We start from the raw sequence: 20,710 nt of genomic DNA, 5'->3' as shown, positions 1-20,710 counted from the left end.
CTGTCAGCAAACCGGATGTACGAGCTGAAGAGTGTCGACAGAAACTGTACGTGGACAGCTCAGGAAGATCCTGCCAGTCCCAGCACACCAGACCTGGAATGATCAAAGAAAGTCCGTTAACATCTGTCTGTGTGTCGGCTCATAGCTTGAGGAGAACCCCCGAACTCCTTCAGGACCCCCCCAGATTCCCCAACTTAGATGCCCACAAAACCCCTTTGGAGGCACCCAAACCCCCCATCTGATACGCCCAGCTCCGTTTTAGGTACCCCCAGACGCTTCTAATGTCCCCAGACCCGCTGGTGGACCAGCCCAGAACCCCCTGACACTATCCCAGACCCTTTCAGGGGGCTCCACACCCCTTCTAGATGCCCACAAAACCCCTTCATATGCCAAAAGAAACCTTTATCTGCCTCCAAACCCCATTTGGGGGCCACTCAGACCCCTTAGCAGCGGGTGGCAGCAACCAAGTCTGTTGCTCTCACCAATGAAACCAGGATGTTAGGAAGAAGGTCTTCATAGAATAGAATAGAGCAGGTTGAAAGAGAGATTGGCCTTTGGAATGTGCTGCCCAGGGAGGTGGTGGAGTCACCATCACTGGAAGTGTTTAGAAAGAGACTGGATGAGGCACTCAGTGCCATGGTTTAGTTGATTGGAATGGGATGGAATGGACCAGGTTGGAAGAGACCTTCAAGATCATCGTGTCCAAGCTATCATCCAACACCACCTAATCAACTAAACCATGCAACCAAGCACCCTATCCAGTCTCCTCCTGAACACCTCCAAAGATGGTGACTCCACCACCTCCCTGGGCAGCCCATTCCAATGGGCAATCACTCTCTCTGTGCAGAACCTCTTCCTAACCTCTAGCCTAAACCTCCCCTGGCACAGCTTGAGACTGTGTCCTCTTGTTCTGGTGCTGCTTGCCTGGAAGAAGAGACCAACCCCCACCTGGCTACAACCTCCCTTCAGGGAGTCGTAGAAAGCAAGAAGGTCTCCCCTGAGCCTCCTCTTCTCCAGGCTAAGCAACCCCAGCTCCCTCAGCCTCTCCTCACAGGCCTGTGCTCCAAACCCCTCCCCAGCTTTGTTGCCCTTCTCCGGACACCTTCCAGCAACTCAACGTCTTGCTTAAACGGAGGGGCCCAGAACTGGACACGGGACTCAAGGTGTGCCCTAACCAGTGCCAAGTGCAGGGGCAGAATGACCTCCCTGCTCCTGCTGGCCACTCTGATCCTGATATTGGCCAGGTTGCCAGTGGCCTTCTTGGCCACCCGTGCACGCTGCTGGTCACGACCAGAAGACAGGGATCGGAAGAGTCTTTGGCCAAGCTGTAAGCCTCTTCCTAACATCCAGCCTAAACCTCCCCTGGCACAGCTTGAGACTGTGTCCTCTTGTTCTGGTGCTGCTTGCCTGGGAGAAGAGACCAACCCCCACCCGGCTACAACCAGAACTGAGGGGACTGCAATCTTCGCAGCTTCAGCTTTCCTTCTCTGCTACTTCTTTTTTCAGATGGATTTTTTTTCCATAGCGACCACCGGGACGCTGCCCCCCTGGCGCGAGCAGAGCCGGGCTAGGGCGCAGGCGCCGGATCCATAGCGACCACCGGGACGCTGCCCCTCTGGCGCCAGCAGAGCCGGGCTAGGGCGCAGGCGCCGGATCCATAGCGACACTCGAGTCAAGCTCTCCGCTCTTCCCTTAAGAATTTTCGAGCATTCGGCGCAGTTAGGCTGCAGAAATTAGCTCCCACGGGGCGGCACACGCCGCGGCACGGCTGCACTGCGGCCATTACACACAGGGTTGAGCACTGAGCTCCCACGGGGCGACACACGCCGCGGTACGGCTGCACTGCCGGCCATTACACACCGGGTGGCAGCATTGAGCTCCCCCGGGGCGGCACACGCCGCGGCACGGCTGCACTGCCCGCCATTACACACAGGGTGGCAGCATTGAGCTCCCACGGGGCCTCTGGGTACGGTTGAGGCAGCAGCCGCCACCCCCGCAGAGCCCCACCGGCCAAGCCCGGACACGCCCCCCCCCCCCCCCCAAAAGCCCCGCGCTGCCCCGCCGGTGGCCACCCCCCCAAGCCCCGCGCACCTCCAGCGGCTGCTATAGAGAAACCCCACAAAGCAGCAGAGACTGGCACTGACCTGGGACACAGCAGAAGAGCTGCAACCTCTACGAGCCACAACCCTGAAAGCATCTGGCGCCATGTTGTTGACGGCGGTGCCATGCTGGGGGGTGGGGTTCAGGCTGGGGGGCGGTGACACGCTGGAGGGGGGCGGTGACACGCTGGGGGGGGGCGGTGACACGCTGGGGGGGGCGGTGACACGCTGGGGGGGCGGTGACACGCTGGGGGGGGCGGTGACACGCTGGGGGGGGCGGTGACACGCTGGGGGGGCGGTGCCACGCTGGGGAGGCGGTGCCACGCTGAGGAGGCGGTGACACGCTGGAGGGGGGCGGTGACACGCTGGGGGGGGCGGTGACACGCTGGGGGAGGCGGTGACACGCTGGGGGAGGCGGTGACACGCTGGAGGGGGGCGGTGACACGCTGAGGGGGGCGGTGACACGCTGAGGGGGGCGGTGACACGCTGGAGGGGGGCGGTGACACGCTGGAGGGGGGCGGTGACACGCTGGAGGGGGGCGGTGACACGCTGGAGGGGGGCGGTGACACGCTGGGGGGGGGCGGTGACACGCTGGGGGGGCGGTGACACGCTGGGGGGGGCGGTGACACGCTGGGGGGGGCGGTGACACGCTGGGGGGGGCGGTGACACGCTGGGGGGGGCGGTGACACGCTGGGGGGGGCGGTGACACGCTGGGGGGGCGGTGACACGCTGGGGGGGGGCGGTGACACGCTGGGGGGGGCGGTGACACGCTGGGGGGGCGGTGACACGCTGGGGGGGGCGGTGACACGCTGGGGGGGGGCGGTGACACGCTGGGGGGGCGGTGACACGCTGGGGAGGCGGTGACACGCTGGAGGGGGGCGGTGACACGCTGAGGGGGCGGTGACACGCTGGGGGGGCGGTGACACGCTGGAGGGGGGCGGTGACACGCTGGGGGGGGCGGTGCCACGCTGGGGAGGCGGTGACACGCTGGAGGGGGGCGGTGACACGCTGAGGGGGCGGTGCCACGCTGAGGGGGCGGTGCCTGCGTTGTCACCTCACTCTCAGCTTTCCATTGGGTTTTATTCCCCTCCAAGACAACACGTTGAGTTCAGAGCAGCTGAGGAGCCCTGGGGAACACCTGTACAGAAATGTTCCTCCAAGAGCTGTCAGAAAAACGTTCGTTCCGCCAGCAGGCAGCTCTGGCTTCAGAGCAAAAGCCTTCTGTGATCATTCTGTTTAGCTCAGCACCAGCTGCAGCCGTCGGTATTACCAAACTACACAGTAATGGCCTCCTCCCGGTGCCCTCCCGGTCCCAACAGTTTCCCCCCACCAAAGGACTGGCAGAGAACTGGAAGCGACTGGGAAGCAGATCCGGGCTAGGGCGCAGGCGCCGGATCCATAGCGACGCTCGAGTCAAGCTCTCCGCTCTCCCCCTAAGAATTTTCGAGCATTCAGCGCAGTTAGGCTGCAGAAATCAGCTCCCCCGGGGCGGCACACGCCACGGCACGGCTGCACTGCCGGCCGTTACACACCGGGTGGCAGCACTGAGCACCTTCCTGGGCGTGGGCAGCAGCCGGGCCCCCACGTGGGTTTTATTTTCCAATGCTAAAAGCCTTTTAGAAGCAGAGAGGGCAGACAGGGGTCGTTTCCAAAGCTTTCTTACGCACCAGTCACTCCAAGCCCTCCCTCTCCAGCTGCAAACCAGAGGTTTGCCTCCGCCTCGCCTCACCCCAGTACTTACACTTTTAAAGATAGTGTGGTCCCCTCGGAGAATTTTCAGCACTTTAGGGGGGGGCCCCCAGCCCTCGCTCACCTGCTCCTCTGCTGCAGCAGCCCCCTGCCCCACGTGGCAGAACCAGCCCACCCACAATCCCCCCACTCCCTTTGATTCACCCCCAAAAAGGCACAAAATAAAGCAAACTGCCCAGCCAGCACCTCCTGCCTTTCACAGCAAGGACTGAACATTGCAGCTTTGGCCAAGACTATCAGCCCAAAGGAAGGCCTGGCCCCTGAGGAACTAAATGCAAGTGAACTATCTGACACCACCACAGTCCTGTGAATGTTGCAAAGCAGTAGTGCATGCAGTATAATAATTCGAAAGTTAAGGGCTGCTCAAGCTTTACACAAAGTATCCTATTCAGTTTTGGGTTCCACTTAACACAAAGTAAAAGTATAAAAGGTCAGAGGGAAAGCCAACGCTACCTCTGAACTACAGCAAGAAATACTGGAATCAAGGGGCCCTTTCTTCTGCTACTAATAGATGAAGAGAACATGAAAACTGATGGGCTAAACCAACAGGGCAAGATTAGAATAACTAGTAGAGAGAACGGAAGATACAAAGCTTCAACTACATCTGTTTAGCAACGACTCCTACCAGATAACTTCCATGCCATAACTTTACTGAATTCAAACAAGCCAGCTGGCGAAGCGTCTCGCTTACAGGCGGCCGACGAGGACACGCGCAGAAGGAAGAGGCGAGGGAACAAGTCCTGAGCTTTGCTGCAGGCTGTCCTGCAGCTTCCCCTACCGACTCTTTCCCGTACACCACCGCAGAATGAGTTGGGTGAATTTTGTCTCAAACCCATTAAACCCTTTGGTGGTTTCAGCTTCCCGAGGATGTGTCGGCACAAGTCCTTGTCGGGGCACCGCAAACAGGGAGAGACAAAGCTCCGAGATCCAGGAAGAGGACGGCTGAGCAGACACTTCTAAAAGAGAGAAACTTCATCAGCTGAACCTCACACTTCTCCCAGCTTTGCAACAGCAAAGAACTTTGTGAACAACACAGTGGTGCTCCTAAGGAGGTCACCAGCTTGCAAGTTACAGGAGAAATAAAAACCTTTTTATTACAGAAGCACTGGCAAAAATTTACGGACAGGAACAGCAGACGAGGAAATTCTGCAATTGAGCTAACGATAGACATCAGGCCTAGGATCTGGCTACCCTGACAAAGGATGCCAACAGGACAGAGTGAGGCCTCAGCAGCACTCCCAAAAAGCCCCACAGAGAGCCACAGGCTCTGGCCCGTGCCCCACCTACGGGCCGGCCCTCCTGGCAGCAGCGCAACACCACCTCTTCAGGAGCCCAGGGACTGACCTCAGCCCCCTAAGGGCCAGGCAAGGTTGGTTCCTGTTAGCTGCCTAAAGCAGCCTCCCCAGTCCTGCTTACAGGGACCTTGGGCTGCTGCTGGGGACAGAAGGGGGAATGGAGGGCTCCACAACTCGTCACACAGACCCCGAGCACAGGGCTGTTAAGCTGACAGGGTGCCAAGGGAACAGGCTGCCACGAAGGCACAGACCCAGGCCCTGAACTACAGGGTGGGTCACCTTGCCGCAGCAACACGACCCAGCGGCTTCGCTGTGTCCGACGAATAAAAGGAGGAAGTTCCACAGGAACAGAAGGGAAAACCTTTTCACTGTGTGTGCCAGAGCCCTGGAGCAGGCTGCCCAGAGAGTTAGTGGAGTCTCTGGAGACATTCAAAACCTGCCCCAGGTGATCCTGCACTGGCACAGGGGTTGGACCGGATGCTATTTTGGGGTCCCTTCCAACCCCTAACACTCAGTGATTCTGTGATTAGCTATGCTGGTGACAGAGTCTCACTGAGTGCTCTTTAAAATGTTTTTCTTTTCTTTCAGCCTAGGAGTTTCATATTTAAATATACCTTCTGCTCTGTCTTCCCCCTTCCTTCTTCCATCTTGCGTCTAAAAACTAGGAGAGCTTGATGAGGTGTATCCTGGGCGTCCCAATGTAACACATCTCAATTGCATACATGGATTTTGTAATCTTTTGCCCCATTGCTTGCACAGGGTGGATTAAGTTCATTACTTAGAGCTTGTCAGGACAGCTGTTGAAGTGTCCTGTGCAATGCAGGAGGAGTTGAATCCCATAGGAAACCACATTACTGTGCTTTGTCAGCCTGGTTATGGTCAGAAACCTCCTTCATTTTTTTTTCTCTTAAACAGATATATCACATGAGTCCCCAGAATTAATTTGCCTCTTCTCATAATTATTTCTTTAAAACTGTCTTAGAAGTGTCACTGTCCTTCCCTCTCCCTTTCTCTAGATACTGGCCTCCTGAGCCCATGGCAGACTTGCACAGAGCTACTGCGAGCACCACTCTGCACGGCCTCTGGGGGGCTTTCAAGCACAGGCACCCCTGGAGAATCCAAACCTAACCTTGCAGCTGGCCTTAGAGCTCCTCTTTGGAAAACTGTCGCTGCCAGGGCCCACAAACCCAACATCCTCTGTCAGCAACCTGGATGTAAGAGCTGAAAAGTGTCAACAGAAATTGTACTTGGGCAGCTCAGGAAGATCCTTCAATGAAAGAGCTGGCTCCTCCTGAAGGGCAAGTATGAATGGAGCTTTCAAAGTACCACACTTCAGAGCCTCCTACTTGCTAGCACTAAGACAATTGTTCATGTAGAACAACTGGCCACTCACTTCAACAAACCCCATAGAACTGGCTCCTATCAACTCTCCAGAAGACACTGCTGCACTAGCTTGGCTGCCTGACCGGCTCAGTTCAGGTGGCTTAGGATCTCACAGAGGGTACCACAAGAACTGAGGGGACTGCAGTCTTTGCAGCTTCAGCTTTCCTTCTCTGCTACTTCTTTTTTCAGATGGATTTTTTTTCAAAGGGACTGCTGGACAGCAGAACAGGATGGATGGCCAGGCCCCAAGAGCGGTGGGGAACAGAGTTAAACCCAGCCGGTGGCCGGCCGGGCACAAGTGGTGTTCCCCAGGACACCCCTTGTGAGAGAGTGAGTCCAGAGAAGGGCCACAAAGCTGGTGAGGGGTCTGGATAACAAGTCTTATGAGGAGTGGCTGAAGGAACTGGGACTGTTTAATCTGCAGAAGAGGAAGCTAAGGGAATTATGGTGTGGTCTGGCTTCAGCTCTCAACTAGTTCCACGTTGAACAAGGACAGCTTGTACTCACAGAAGGCACTGGCTGCTTGGGCTCAAGGTTCCTGTAGAGCTCAGGTCTCTGAGACTTCTGAACAGCTGTGCTTAGCCCAAAATCAGACAGTTTCACATCACCCTGGGAAAAAAAAAATCCAAGAAAAGAATTCAGAAAGATTGTGCTTGAGCAAAAGAAAAGGTTTAACCGCTGCACAGCCTCCTGAGCCCATGGCAGGCTTGCAGAGCTACTGTGAGCACCACTCTGCGCGGCCTCTGGGGGGTTTCAAGCACAGGCACTCCAGGAGACTGCAGGCACTCCATAGAGACTCCAAAACCTCACTGAGAACCCCCCAACTCCTTCAGGACCCCCACAGATTCCCCAACTTAGATGCCCACAAAACCCCTTTGGAGGCACCCAAACCCCCCATCTGATACGCCCAGCTCCGTTTTAGGTACCCCCAGACGCTTCTAATGTCCCCAGACCCGCTGGTGGACCAGCCCAGAACCCCCTGACACTATCCCAGACCCTTTCAGGGGGCTCCACACCCCTTCTAGATGCCCACAAAACCCCTTCACACGCCAAAAGAAACCTTTACCTGCCTCCAAACCCCATTTGGGGCCCACTCAGACCCCTTAGCAGCGGGTGGCAGCAACCAAGTCTGTTGCTCTCACCAATTAAACCCTTTGGTGCTCTCAGCTCTCTGACCCTGTGTCAGTGCAAGTCCTTGTCAGCCGGTACCTTTGTCCTGATCCAGGCGGAGAGAGAACTGCCAGGAACACAGCTTCGCCACTCCGCTTGCGGCACGCCTGCTGCCGAGGGCAGCCTCCTCCGCAGCCTGCCCGAGAGGAACACGGCCCCCGGGGCCGGGGGACAAACAAAAGCCTTCCACAAAGGAAACAAGGGAAGTCTCTTGGCCACTCTTCACGTGCCGAGTGCGATTGTCATGTGGAACACACCGCGGCATCTGGAATGAGTTTAAGCCCAGGTCTATGGCAGCACAGAGGTTCCTGGAATATCCCGGTACATCGATCCACAGGAGGTTGTCTTTCGGTCCCCAGTCTGATGCTTTGCAGCACAGCCATCACACCATTTCTCTCGAGTGCTTTGAACTGACAATTCATACAGGAGAATAAAACCAAACAGGAGTAAGCAGGTTGGAAAAGAACTTTGATCATCACCGGGCCCAGCAAGAGGACACAGTCTCAGGCTGCACCAGGGGAGGTTTAGGCTAGAGGTTAGGAAGAGGTTCTGCACAGAGAGAGTGATGGCCCATTGGAATGGGCTGCCCAGGGAGGTGGTGGAGTCACCATCTTTGGAGGTGTTCAGGAGGAGACTGGATAGGGTGCTTGGTTGCATGGTTTAGTTGATTAGGTGGTGTTGGATGATAGGTTGGACACGATGATCTTGAAGGTCTCTTCCAACTCGGTCTGGTCTATTCTTTTCTATTCCATTCCATTCCATACCATTCCATTCCAACACCATCTAATCAACTAAACCATGGCACTGAGTGCCTCATCCAGTCTCTTTCTAAACACTTCCAGTGATGGTGACTCCCTGGGCACCACCTCACTGAGCAGCACATTCCAAAGGCCAATCTCTCTTTCAACCTGCTCTATTCTATTCTATGAAGACCTTCTTCCTAACATCCAGCCTAAACCTCCCCTGGCACAGCTTGAGACTGTGTCCTCTTGCTCTGGTGCTGCTTGCCTGGGAGAAGAGACCAACCCCCACCTGGCTACAACCAGAACTGAGGGGACTGCAATCTTTGCAGCTTCAGCTTTCCTTCTCTGCTACTTCCTTTTTCAGATGGATTTTTTTTCAAAGGGACTGCTGGACAGCAGAACAGGATGGACGGCCGGGCCCCAAGAGCGGTGGGGAACAGAGTTAAACCCAGCCGGTGGCCGGCCGGGCACAAGTGGTGTTCCCCAGGACACCCCTTGTGAGAGAGTGAGTCCAGAGAACGGCCACAAAGCTGGTGAGGGGTCTGGATAACAAGCCTTATGAGGAGTGGCTGAAGGAACTGGGACTGTTTAATCTGCAGAAGAGGAAGCTGAGGGAATTATGGTGTGGTCTGGCTTCAGCTCTCAACTACTTCCACGTTGAGCAAGGACAGCTTGTACTCACAGAAGGCACTGGCTGCTTGGGTTCAAGGTTCCTGCAGAGCTCAGGCTATCTCTCTTGATTAGTGAGGTCGTCCTGTCACCTAGGCAGAGAGAAGAAAATGCAGCTATGAAATTAGACCACTGGAATCGTGAGACTCGTTCTGTGTGCGACTCCAGGAGAATCCAAACCTAACCTTGGAGCTGCCCTGAAGAGCTCCTCTTTGGAAAAGTCTCGCTGCCGGGCCCCACAAACCCCACACCCTCTGTCAGCAAACCGGATGTACGAGCTGAAGAGTGTCGACAGAAACTGTACGTGGACAGCTCAGGAAGATCCTGCCAGTCCCAGCACACCAGACCTGGAATGATCAAAGAAAGTCCGTTAACATCTGTCTGTGTGTCGGCTCATAGCTTGAGGAGAACCCCCGAACTCCTTCAGGACCCCCCCAGATTCCCCAACTTAGATGCCCACAAAACCCCTTTGGAGGCACCCAAACCCCCCATCTGATACGCCCAGCTCCGTTTTAGGTACCCCCAGACGCTTCTAATGTCCCCAGACCCGCTGGTGGACCAGCCCAGAACCCCCTGACACTATCCCAGACCCTTTCAGGGGGCTCCACACCCCTTCTAGATGCCCACAAAACCCCTTCATATGCCAAAAGAAACCTTTATCTGCCTCCAAACCCCATTTGGGGGCCACTCAGACCCCTTAGCAGCGGGTGGCAGCAACCAAGTCTGTTGCTCTCACCAATGAAACCAGGATGTTAGGAAGAAGGTCTTCATAGAATAGAATAGAGCAGGTTGAAAGAGAGATTGGCCTTTGGAATGTGCTGCCCAGGGAGGTGGTGGAGTCACCATCACTGGAAGTGTTTAGAAAGAGACTGGATGAGGCACTCAGTGCCATGGTTTAGTTGATTGGAATGGGATGGAATGGACCAGGTTGGAAGAGACCTTCAAGATCATCGTGTCCAAGCTATCATCCAACACCACCTAATCAACTAAACCATGCAACCAAGCACCCTATCCAGTCTCCTCCTGAACACCTCCAAAGATGGTGACTCCACCACCTCCCTGGGCAGCCCATTCCAATGGGCAATCACTCTCTCTGTGCAGAACCTCTTCCTAACCTCTAGCCTAAACCTCCCCTGGCACAGCTTGAGACTGTGTCCTCTTGTTCTGGTGCTGCTTGCCTGGAAGAAGAGACCAACCCCCACCTGGCTACAACCTCCCTTCAGGGAGTCGTAGAAAGCAAGAAGGTCTCCCCTGAGCCTCCTCTTCTCCAGGCTAAGCAACCCCAGCTCCCTCAGCCTCTCCTCACAGGCCTGTGCTCCAAACCCCTCCCCAGCTTTGTTGCCCTTCTCCGGACACCTTCCAGCAACTCAACGTCTTGCTTAAACGGAGGGGCCCAGAACTGGACACGGGACTCAAGGTGTGCCCTAACCAGTGCCAAGTGCAGGGGCAGAATGACCTCCCTGCTCCTGCTGGCCACTCTGATCCTGATATTGGCCAGGTTGCCAGTGGCCTTCTTGGCCACCCGTGCACGCTGCTGGTCACGACCAGAAGACAGGGATCGGAAGAGTCTTTGGCCAAGCTGTAAGCCTCTTCCTAACATCCAGCCTAAACCTCCCCTGGCACAGCTTGAGACTGTGTCCTCTTGTTCTGGTGCTGCTTGCCTGGGAGAAGAGACCAACCCCCACCCGGCTACAACCAGAACTGAGGGGACTGCAATCTTCGCAGCTTCAGCTTTCCTTCTCTGCTACTTCTTTTTTCAGATGGATTTTTTTTCCATAGCGACCACCGGGACGCTGCCCCCCTGGCGCGAGCAGAGCCGGGCTAGGGCGCAGGCGCCGGATCCATAGCGACCACCGGGACGCTGCCCCTCTGGCGCCAGCAGAGCCGGGCTAGGGCGCAGGCGCCGGATCCATAGCGACACTCGAGTCAAGCTCTCCGCTCTTCCCTTAAGAATTTTCGAGCATTCGGCGCAGTTAGGCTGCAGAAATTAGCTCCCACGGGGCGGCACACGCCGCGGCACGGCTGCACTGCGGCCATTACACACAGGGTTGAGCACTGAGCTCCCACGGGGCGACACACGCCGCGGTACGGCTGCACTGCCGGCCATTACACACCGGGTGGCAGCATTGAGCTCCCCCGGGGCGGCACACGCCGCGGCACGGCTGCACTGCCCGCCATTACACACAGGGTGGCAGCATTGAGCTCCCACGGGGCCTCTGGGTACGGTTGAGGCAGCAGCCGCCACCCCCGCAGAGCCCCACCGGCCAAGCCCGGACACGCCCCCCCCCCCCCCCCCCAAAAGCCCCGCGCTGCCCCGCCGGTGGCCACCCCCCCAAGCCCCGCGCACCTCCAGCGGCTGCTATAGAGAAACCCCACAAAGCAGCAGAGACTGGCACTGACCTGGGACACAGCAGAAGAGCTGCAACCTCTACGAGCCACAACCCTGAAAGCATCTGGCGCCATGTTGTTGACGGCGGTGCCATGCTGGGGGGTGGGGTTCAGGCTGGGGGGCGGTGACACGCTGGAGGGGGGCGGTGACACGCTGGGGGGGGGCGGTGACACGCTGGGGGGGGCGGTGACACGCTGGGGGGGGCGGTGACACGCTGGGGGGGCGGTGACACGCTGGGGGGGGCGGTGACACGCTGGGGGGCGGTGACACGCTGGGGGGGGCGGTGACACGCTGGGGAGGCGGTGCCACGCTGAGGAGGCGGTGACACGCTGGAGGGGGGCGGTGACACGCTGGGGGGGGCGGTGACACGCTGGGGGAGGCGGTGACACGCTGGAGGGGGGCGGTGACACGCTGAGGGGGGCGGTGACACGCTGGAGGGGGGCGGTGACACGCTGGAGGGGGGCGGTGACACGCTGGAGGGGGGCGGTGACACGCTGGAGGGGGGGCGGTGACACGCTGGGGGGGGCGGTGACACGCTGGGGGGGGCGGTGACACGCTGGGGGGGGGCGGTGACACGCTGGGGGGGGCGGTGACACGCTGGGGGGGCGGTGACACGCTGGGGGGGGGCGGTGACACGCTGGGGGGGCGGTGACACGCTGGGGGGGGCGGTGACACGCTGGGGGGGGCGGTGACACGCTGGGGGGGGCGGTGACACGCTGGGGGGGGCGGTGACACGCTGGGGGGGGCGGTGACACGCTGGGGGGGGCGGTGACACGCTGGGGGCGGCGGTGACACGCTGGGGGGGCGGTGCCACGCTGGGGAGGCGGTGACACGCTGGAGGGGGGGCGGTGACACGCTGAGGGGGCGGTGACACGCTGGGGGGGCGGTGACACGCTGGAGGGGGGCGGTGACACGCTGGGGGGGCGGTGCCACGCTGGGGAGGCGGTGACACGCTGGAGGGGGGCGGTGCCACGCTGAGGGGGCGGTGCCACGCTGAGGGGGCGGTGCCTGCGTTGTCACCTCACTCTCAGCTTTCCATTGGGTTTTATTCCCCTCCAAGACAACACGTTGAGTTCAGAGCAGCTGAGGAGCCCTGGGGAACACCTGTACAGAAATGTTCCTCCAAGAGCTGTCAGAAAAACGTTCGTTCCGCCAGCAGGCAGCTCTGGCTTCAGAGCAAAAGCCTTCTGTGATCATTCTGTTTAGCTCAGCACCAGCTGCAGCCGTCGGTATTACCAAACTACACAGTAATGGCCTCCTCCCGGTGCCCTCCCGGTCCCAACAGTTTCCCCCCACCAAAGGACTGGCAGAGAACTGGAAGCGACTGGGAAGCAGATCCGGGCTAGGGCGCAGGCGCCGGATCCATAGCGACGCTCGAGTCAAGCTCTCCGCTCTCCCCCTAAGAATTTTCGAGCATTCAGCGCAGTTAGGCTGCAGAAATCAGCTCCCCCGGGGCGGCACACGCCACGGCACGGCTGCACTGCCGGCCGTTACACACCGGGTGGCAGCACTGAGCACCTTCCTGGGCGTGGGCAGCAGCCGGGCCCCCACGTGGGTTTTATTTTCCAATGCTAAAAGCCTTTTAGAAGCAGAGAGGGCAGACAGGGGTCGTTTCCAAAGCTTTCTTACGCACCAGTCACTCCAAGCCCTCCCTCTCCAGCTGCAAACCAGAGGTTTGCCTCCGCCTCGCCTCACCCCAGTACTTACACTTTTAAAGATAGTGTGGTCCCCTCGGAGAATTTTCAGCACTTTAGGGGGGGGCCCCCAGCCCTCGCTCACCTGCTCCTCTGCTGCAGCAGCCCCCTGCCCCACGTGGCAGAACCAGCCCACCCACAATCCCCCCACTCCCTTTGATTCACCCCCAAAAAGGCACAAAATAAAGCAAACTGCCCAGCCAGCACCTCCTGCCTTTCACAGCAAGGACTGAACATTGCAGCTTTGGCCAAGACTATCAGCCCAAAGGAAGGCCTGGCCCCTGAGGAACTAAATGCAAGTGAACTATCTGACACCACCACAGTCCTGTGAATGTTGCAAAGCAGTAGTGCATGCAGTATAATAATTCGAAAGTTAAGGGCTGCTCAAGCTTTACACAAAGTATCCTATTCAGTTTTGGGTTCCACTTAACACAAAGTAAAAGTATAAAAGGTCAGAGGGAAAGCCAACTCTACCTCTGAACTACAGCAAGAAATACTGGAATCAAGGGGCCCTTTCTTCTGCTACTAATAGATGAAGAGAACATGAAAACTGATGGGCTAAACCAACAGGGCAAGATTAGAATAACTAGTAGAGAGAACGGAAGATACAAAGCTTCAACTACATCTGTTTAGCAACGACTCCTACCAGATAACTTCCATGCCATAACTTTACTGAATTCAAACAAGCCAGCTGGCGAAGCGTCTCGCTTACAGGCGGCCGACGAGGACACGCGCAGAAGGAAGAGGCGAGGGAACAAGTCCTGAGCTTTGCTGCAGGCTGTCCTGCGGCTTCCCCTACCGACTCTTTCCCGTACACCACCGCAGAATGAGTTGGGTGAATTTTGTCTCAAACCCATTAAACCCTTTGGTGGTTTCAGCTTCCCGAGGATGTGTCGGCACAAGTCCTTGTCGGGGCACCGCAAACAGGGAGAGACAAAGCTCCGAGATCCAGGAAGAGGACGGCTGAGCAGACACTTCTAAAAGAGAGAAACTTCATCAGCTGAACCTCACACTTCTCCCAGCTTTGCAACAGCAAAGAACTTTGTGAACAACACAGTGGTGCTCCTAAGGAGGTCACCAGCTTGCAAGTTACAGGAGAAATAAAAACCTTTTTATTACAGAAGCACTGGCAAAAATTTACGGACAGGAACAGCAGACGAGGAAATTCTGCAATTGAGCTAACGATAGACATCAGGCCTAGGATCTGGCTACCCTGACAAAGGATGCCAACAGGACAGAGTGAGGCCTCAGCAGCACTCCCAAAAAGCCCCACAGAGAGCCACAGGCTCTGGCCCGTGCCCCACCTACGGGCCGGCCCTCCTGGCAGCAGCGCAACACCACCTCTTCAGGAGCCCAGGGACTGACCTCAGCCCCCTAAGGGCCAGGCAAGGTTGGTTCCTGTTAGCTGCCTAAAGCAGCCTCCCCAGTCCTGCTTACAGGGACCTTGGGCTGCTGCTGGGGACAGAAGGGGGAATGGAGGGCTCCACAACTCGTCACACAGACCCCGAGCACAGGGCTGTTAAGCTGACAGGGTGCCAAGGGAACAGGCTGCCACGAAGGCACAGACCCAGGCCCTGAACTACAGGGTGGGTCACCTTGCCGCAGCAACACGACCCAGCGGCTTCGCTGTGTCCGACGAATAAAAGGAGGAAGTTCCACAGGAACAGAAGGGAAAACCTTTTCACTGTGTGTGCCAGAGCCCTGGAGCAGGCTGCCCAGAGAGTTAGTGGAGTCTCTGGAGACATTCAAAACCTGCCCCAGGTGATCCTGCACTGGCACAGGGGTTGGACCGGATGCTATTTTGGGGTCCCTTCCAACCCCTAACACTCAGTGATTCTGTGATTAGCTATGCTGGTGACAGAGTCTCACTGAGTGCTCTTTAAAATGTTTTTCTTTTCTTTCAGCCTAGGAGTTTCATATTTAAATATACCTTCTGCTCTGTCTTCCCCCTTCCTTCTTCCATCTTGCGTCTAAAAACTAGGAGAGCTTGATGAGGTGTATCCTGGGCGTCCCAATGTAACACATCTCAATTGCATACATGGATTTTGTAATCTTTTGCCCCATTGCTTGCACAGGGTGGATTAAGTTCATTACTTAGAGCTTGTCAGGACAGCTGTTGAAGTGTCCTGTGCAATGCAGGAGGAGTTGAATCCCATAGGAAACCACATTACTGTGCTTTGTCAGCCTGGTTATGGTCAGAAACCTCCTTCATTTTTTTTTCTCTTAAACAGATATATCACATGAGTCCCCAGAATTAATTTGCCTCTTCTCATAATTATTTCTTTAAAACTGTCTTAGAAGTGTCACTGTCCTTCCCTCTCCCTTTCTCTAGATACTGGCCTCCTGAGCCCATGGCAGACTTGCACAGAGCTACTGCGAGCACCACTCTGCACGGCCTCTGGGGGGCTTTCAAGCACAGGCACCCCTGGAGAATCCAAACCTAACCTTGCAGCTGGCCTTAGAGCTCCTCTTTGGAAAACTGTCGCTGCCAGGGCCCACAAACCCAACATCCTCTGTCAGCAACCTGGATGTAAGAGCTGAAAAGTGTCAACAGAAATTGTACTTGGACAGCTCAGGAAGATCCTTCAATGAAAGAGCTGGCTCCTCCTGAAGGGCAAGTATGAATGGAGCTTTCAAAGTACCACACTTCAGAGCCTCCTACTTGCTAGCACTAAGACAATTGTTCATGTAGAACAACTGGCCACTCACTTCAACAAACCCCATAGAACTGGCTCCTATCAACTCTCCAGAAGACACTGCTGCACTAGCTTGGCTGCCTGACCGGCTCAGTTCAGGTGGCTTAGGATCTCACAGAGGGTACCACAAGAACTGAGGGGACTGCAGTCTTTGCAGCTTCAGCTTTCCTTCTCTGCTACTTCTTTTTTCAGATGGATTTTTTTTCAAAGGGACTGCTGGACAGCAGAACAGGATGGATGGCCAGGCCCCAAGAGCGGTGGGGAACAGAGTTAAACCCAGCCGGTGGCCGGCCGGGCACAAGTGGTGTTCCCCAGGACACCCCTTGTGAGAGAGTGAGTCCAGAGAAGGGCCACAAAGCTGGTGAGGGGTCTGGATAACAAGTCTTATGAGGAGTGGCTGAAGGAACTGGGACTGTTTAATCTGCAGAAGAGGAAGCTAAGGGAATTATGGTGTGGTCTGGCTTCAGCTCTCAACTAGTTCCACGTTGAACAAGGACAGCTTGTACTCACAGAAGGCACTGGCTGCTTGGGCTCAAGGTTCCTGTAGAGCTCAGGTCTCTGAGACTTCTGAACAGCTGTGCTTAGCCCAAAATCAGACAGTTTCACATCACCCTGGGAAAAAAAAAATCCAAGAAAAGAATTCAGAAAGATTGTGCTTGAGCAAAAGAAAAGGTTTAACCGCTGCACAGCCTCCTGAGCCCATGGCAGGCTTGCAGAGCTACTGTGAGCACCACTCTGCGCGGCCTCTGGGGGGTTTCAAGCACAGGCACTCCAGGAGACTGCAGGCACTCCATAGAGACTCCAAAACCTCACTGAGAACCCCCCAACTCCTTCAGGACCCCCACAGATTCCCCAACTTAGATGCCCACAAAACCCCTTTGGAGGCACCCAAACCCCCCATCTGATACGCCCAGCTCCGTTTTAGGTACCCCCAGACGCTTCTAATGTCCCCAGACCCGCTGGTGGACCAGCCCAGAACCCCCTGACACTATCCCAGACCCTTTCAGGGGGCTCCACACCCCTTCTAGATGCCCACAAAACCCCTTCACACGCCAAAAGAAACCTTTACCTGCCTCCAAACCCCATTTGGGGCCCACTCAGACCCCTTAGCAGCGGGTGGCAGCAACCAAGTCTGTTGCTCTCACCAATTAAACCCTTTGGTGCTCTCAGCTCTCTGACCCTGTGTCAGTGCAAGTCCTTGTCAGCCGGTACCTTTGTCCTGATCCAGGCGGAGAGAGAACTGCCAGGAACACAGCTTCGCCACTCCGCTTGCGGCACGCCTGCTGCCGAGGGCAGCCTCCTCCGCAGCCTGCCCGAGAGGAACACGGCCCCCGGGGCCGGGGGACAAACAAAAGCCTTCCACAAAGGAAACAAGGGAAGTCTCTTGGCCACTCTTCACGTGCCGAGTGCGATTGTCATGTGGAACACACCGCGGCATCTGGAATGAGTTTAAGCCCAGGTCTATGGCAGCACAGAGGTTCCTGGAATATCCCGGTACATCGATCCACAGGAGGTTGTCTTTCGGTCCCCAGTCTGATGCTTTGCAGCACAGCCATCACACCATTTCTCTCGAGTGCTTTGAACTGACAATTCATACAGGAGAATAAAACCAAACAGGAGTAAGCAGGTTGGAAAAGAACTTTGATCATCACCGGGCCCAGCAAGAGGACACAGTCTCAGGCTGCACCAGGGGAGGTTTAGGCTAGAGGTTAGGAAGAGGTTCTGCACAGAGAGAGTGATGGCCCATTGGAATGGGCTGCCCAGGGAGGTGGTGGAGTCACCATCTTTGGAGGTGTTCAGGAGGAGACTGGATAGGGTGCTTGGTTGCATGGTTTAGTTGATTAGGTGGTGTTGGATGATAGGTTGGACACGATGATCTTGAAGGTCTCTTCCAACTCGGTCTGGTCTATTCTTTTCTATTCCATTCCATTCCATACCATTCCATTCCAACACCATCTAATCAACTAAACCATGGCACTGAGTGCCTCATCCAGTCTCTTTCTAAACACTTCCAGTGATGGTGACTCCCTGGGCACCACCTCACTGAGCAGCACATTCCAAAGGCCAATCTCTCTTTCAACCTGCTCTATTCTATTCTATGAAGACCTTCTTCCTAACATCCAGCCTAAACCTCCCCTGGCACAGCTTGAGACTGTGTCCTCTTGCTCTGGTGCTGCTTGCCTGGGAGAAGAGACCAACCCCCACCTGGCTACAACCAGAACTGAGGGGACTGCAATCTTTGCAGCTTCAGCTTTCCTTCTCTGCTACTTCCTTTTTCAGATGGATTTTTTTTCAAAGGGACTGCTGGACAGCAGAACAGGATGGACGGCCGGGCCCCAAGAGCGGTGGGGAACAGAGTTAAACCCAGCCGGTGGCCGGCCGGGCACAAGTGGTGTTCCCCAGGACACCCCTTGTGAGAGAGTGAGTCCAGAGAACGGCCACAAAGCTGGTGAGGGGTCTGGATAACAAGCCTTATGAGGAGTGGCTGAAGGAACTGGGACTGTTTAATCTGCAGAAGAGGAAGCTGAGGGAATTATGGTGTGGTCTGGCTTCAGCTCTCAACTACTTCCACGTTGAGCAAGGACAGCTTGTACTCACAGAAGGCACTGGCTGCTTGGGTTCAAGGTTCCTGCAGAGCTCAGGCTATCTCTCTTCATTAGTGAGGTCGTCCTGTCACCTAGGCAGAGAGAAGAAAATGCAGCTATGAAATTAGACCACTGGAATCGTGAGACTCGTTCTGTGTGCGACTCCAGGAGAATCCAAACCTAACCTTGGAGCTGCCCTGAAGAGCTCCTCTTTGGAAAAGTCTCGCTGCCGGGCCCCACAAACCCCACACCCTCTGTCAGCAAACCGGATGTACGAGCTGAAGAGTGTCGACAGAAACTGTACGTGGACAGCTCAGGAAGATCCTGCCAGTCCCAGCACACCAGACCTGGAATGATCAAAGAAAGTCCGTTAACATCTGTCTGTGTGTCGGCTCATAGCTTGAGGAGAACCCCCGAACTCCTTCAGGACCCCCCCAGATTCCCCAACTTAGATGCCCACAAAACCCCTTTGGAGGCACCCAAACCCCCCATCTGATACGCCCAGCTCCGTTTTAGGTACCCCCAGACGCTTCTAATGTCCCCAGACCCGCTGGTGGACCAGCCCAGAACCCCCTGACACTATCCCAGACCCTTTCAGGGGGCTCCACACCCCTTCTAGATGCCCACAAAACCCCTTCATATGCCAAAAGAAACCTTTATCTGCCTCCAAACCCCATTTGGGGGCCACTCAGACCCCTTAGCAGCGGGTGGCAGCAACCAAGTCTGTTGCTCTCACCAATGAAACCAGGATGTTAGGAAGAAGGTCTTCATAGAATAGAATAGAGCAGGTTGAAAGAGAGATTGGCCTTTGGAATGTGCTGCCCAGGGAGGTGGTGGAGTCACCATCACTGGAAGTGTTTAGAAAGAGACTGGATGAGGCACTCAGTGCCATGGTTTAGTTGATTGGAATGGGATGGAATGGACCAGGTTGGAAGAGACCTTCAAGATCATCGTGTCCAAGCTATCATCCAACACCACCTAATCAACTAAACCATGCAACCAAGCACCCTATCCAGTCTCCTCCTGAACACCTCCAAAGATGGTGACTCCACCACCTCCCTGGGCAGCCCATTCCAATGGGCAATCACTCTCTCTGTGCAGAACCTCTTCCTAACCTCTAGCCTAAACCTCCCCTGGCACAGCTTGAGACTGTGTCCTCTTGTTCTGGTGCTGCTTGCCTGGAAGAAGAGACCAACCCCCCACCTGGCTACAACCTCCCTTCAGGGAGTCGTAGAAAGCAAGAAGGTCTCCCCTGAGCCTCCTCTTCTCCAGGCTAAGCAACCCCAGCTCCCTCAGCCTCTCCTCACAGGCCTGTGCTCCAAACCCCTCCCCAGCTTTGTTGCCCTTCTCCGGACACCTTCCAGCAACTCAACGTCTTGCTTAAACGGAGGGGCCCAGAACTGGACACGGGACTCAAGGTGTGCCCTAACCAGTGCCAAGTGCAGGGGCAGAATGACCTCCCTGCTCCTGCTGGCCACTCTGATCCTGATATTGGCCAGGTTGCCAGTGGCCTTCTTGGCCACCCGTGCACGCTGCTGGTCACGACCAGAAGACAGGGATCGGAAGAGTCTTTGGCCAAGCTGTAAGCCTCTTCCTAACATCCAGCCTAAACCTCCCCTGGCACAGCTTGAGACTGTGTCCTCTTGTTCTGGTGCTGCTTGCCTGGGAGAAGAGACCAACCCCCACCCGGCTACAACCAGAACTGAGGGGACTGCAATCTTCGCAGCTTCAGCTTTCCTTCTCTGCTACTTCTTTTTTCAGATGGATTTTTTTTCCATAGCGACCACCGGGACGCTGCCCCCCCTGGCGCGAGCAGAGCCGGGCTAGGGCGCAGGCGCCGGATCCATAGCGACCACCGGGACGCTGCCCCTCTGGCGCCAGCAGAGCCGGGCTAGGGCGCAGGCGCCGGATCCATAGCGACACTCGAGTCAAGCTCTCCGCTCTTCCCTTAAGAATTTTCGAGCATTCGGCGCAGTTAGGCTGCAGAAATTAGCTCCCACGGGGCGGCACACGCCGCGGCACGGCTGCACTGCGGCCATTACACACAGGGTTGAGCACTGAGCTCCCACGGGGCGACACACGCCGCGGTACGGCTGCACTGCCGGCCATTACACACCGGGTGGCAGCATTGAGCTCCCCCGGGGCGGCACACGCCGCGGCACGGCTGCACTGCCCGCCATTACACACAGGGTGGCAGCATTGAGCTCCCACGGGGCCTCTGGGTACGGTTGAGGCAGC

General features: G+C 56.5%; 1 protein-coding gene across 1 annotated transcript; it reads right to left on the bottom strand.

Moving 5' to 3' along the window:
- Nucleotides 1–3,978: 3,978 nt before the first annotated feature.
- On the bottom strand, nt 3,979–17,280 carry LOC137459606 (uncharacterized; the record flags this gene model as incomplete). Its single annotated transcript, XM_068170427.1, has 8 exons — nt 3,979–4,804; nt 7,034–7,135; nt 7,736–8,106; nt 9,122–9,200; nt 9,294–9,455; nt 13,904–14,168; nt 16,398–16,499; nt 17,100–17,280. Coding segments are annotated over 6 exons (817 nt in total), but the record flags the coding sequence as incomplete, so codon positions are not given.
- Nucleotides 17,281–20,710: the final 3,430 nt, after the last annotated feature.

The sequence above is a fragment of the Melanerpes formicivorus genome, unplaced genomic scaffold (genome assembly GCF_026170545.1).
Source record: "Melanerpes formicivorus ecotype bairdi unplaced genomic scaffold, bMelFor1.0.p_v2 SCAF_381, whole genome shotgun sequence".
In the NCBI taxonomy this organism is placed as follows: Eukaryota; Metazoa; Chordata; class Aves; order Piciformes; family Picidae; genus Melanerpes; species Melanerpes formicivorus.
Note: the sequence above shows the minus strand (reverse complement) of the source record. Positions and strands in the feature narration are given on the sequence as shown.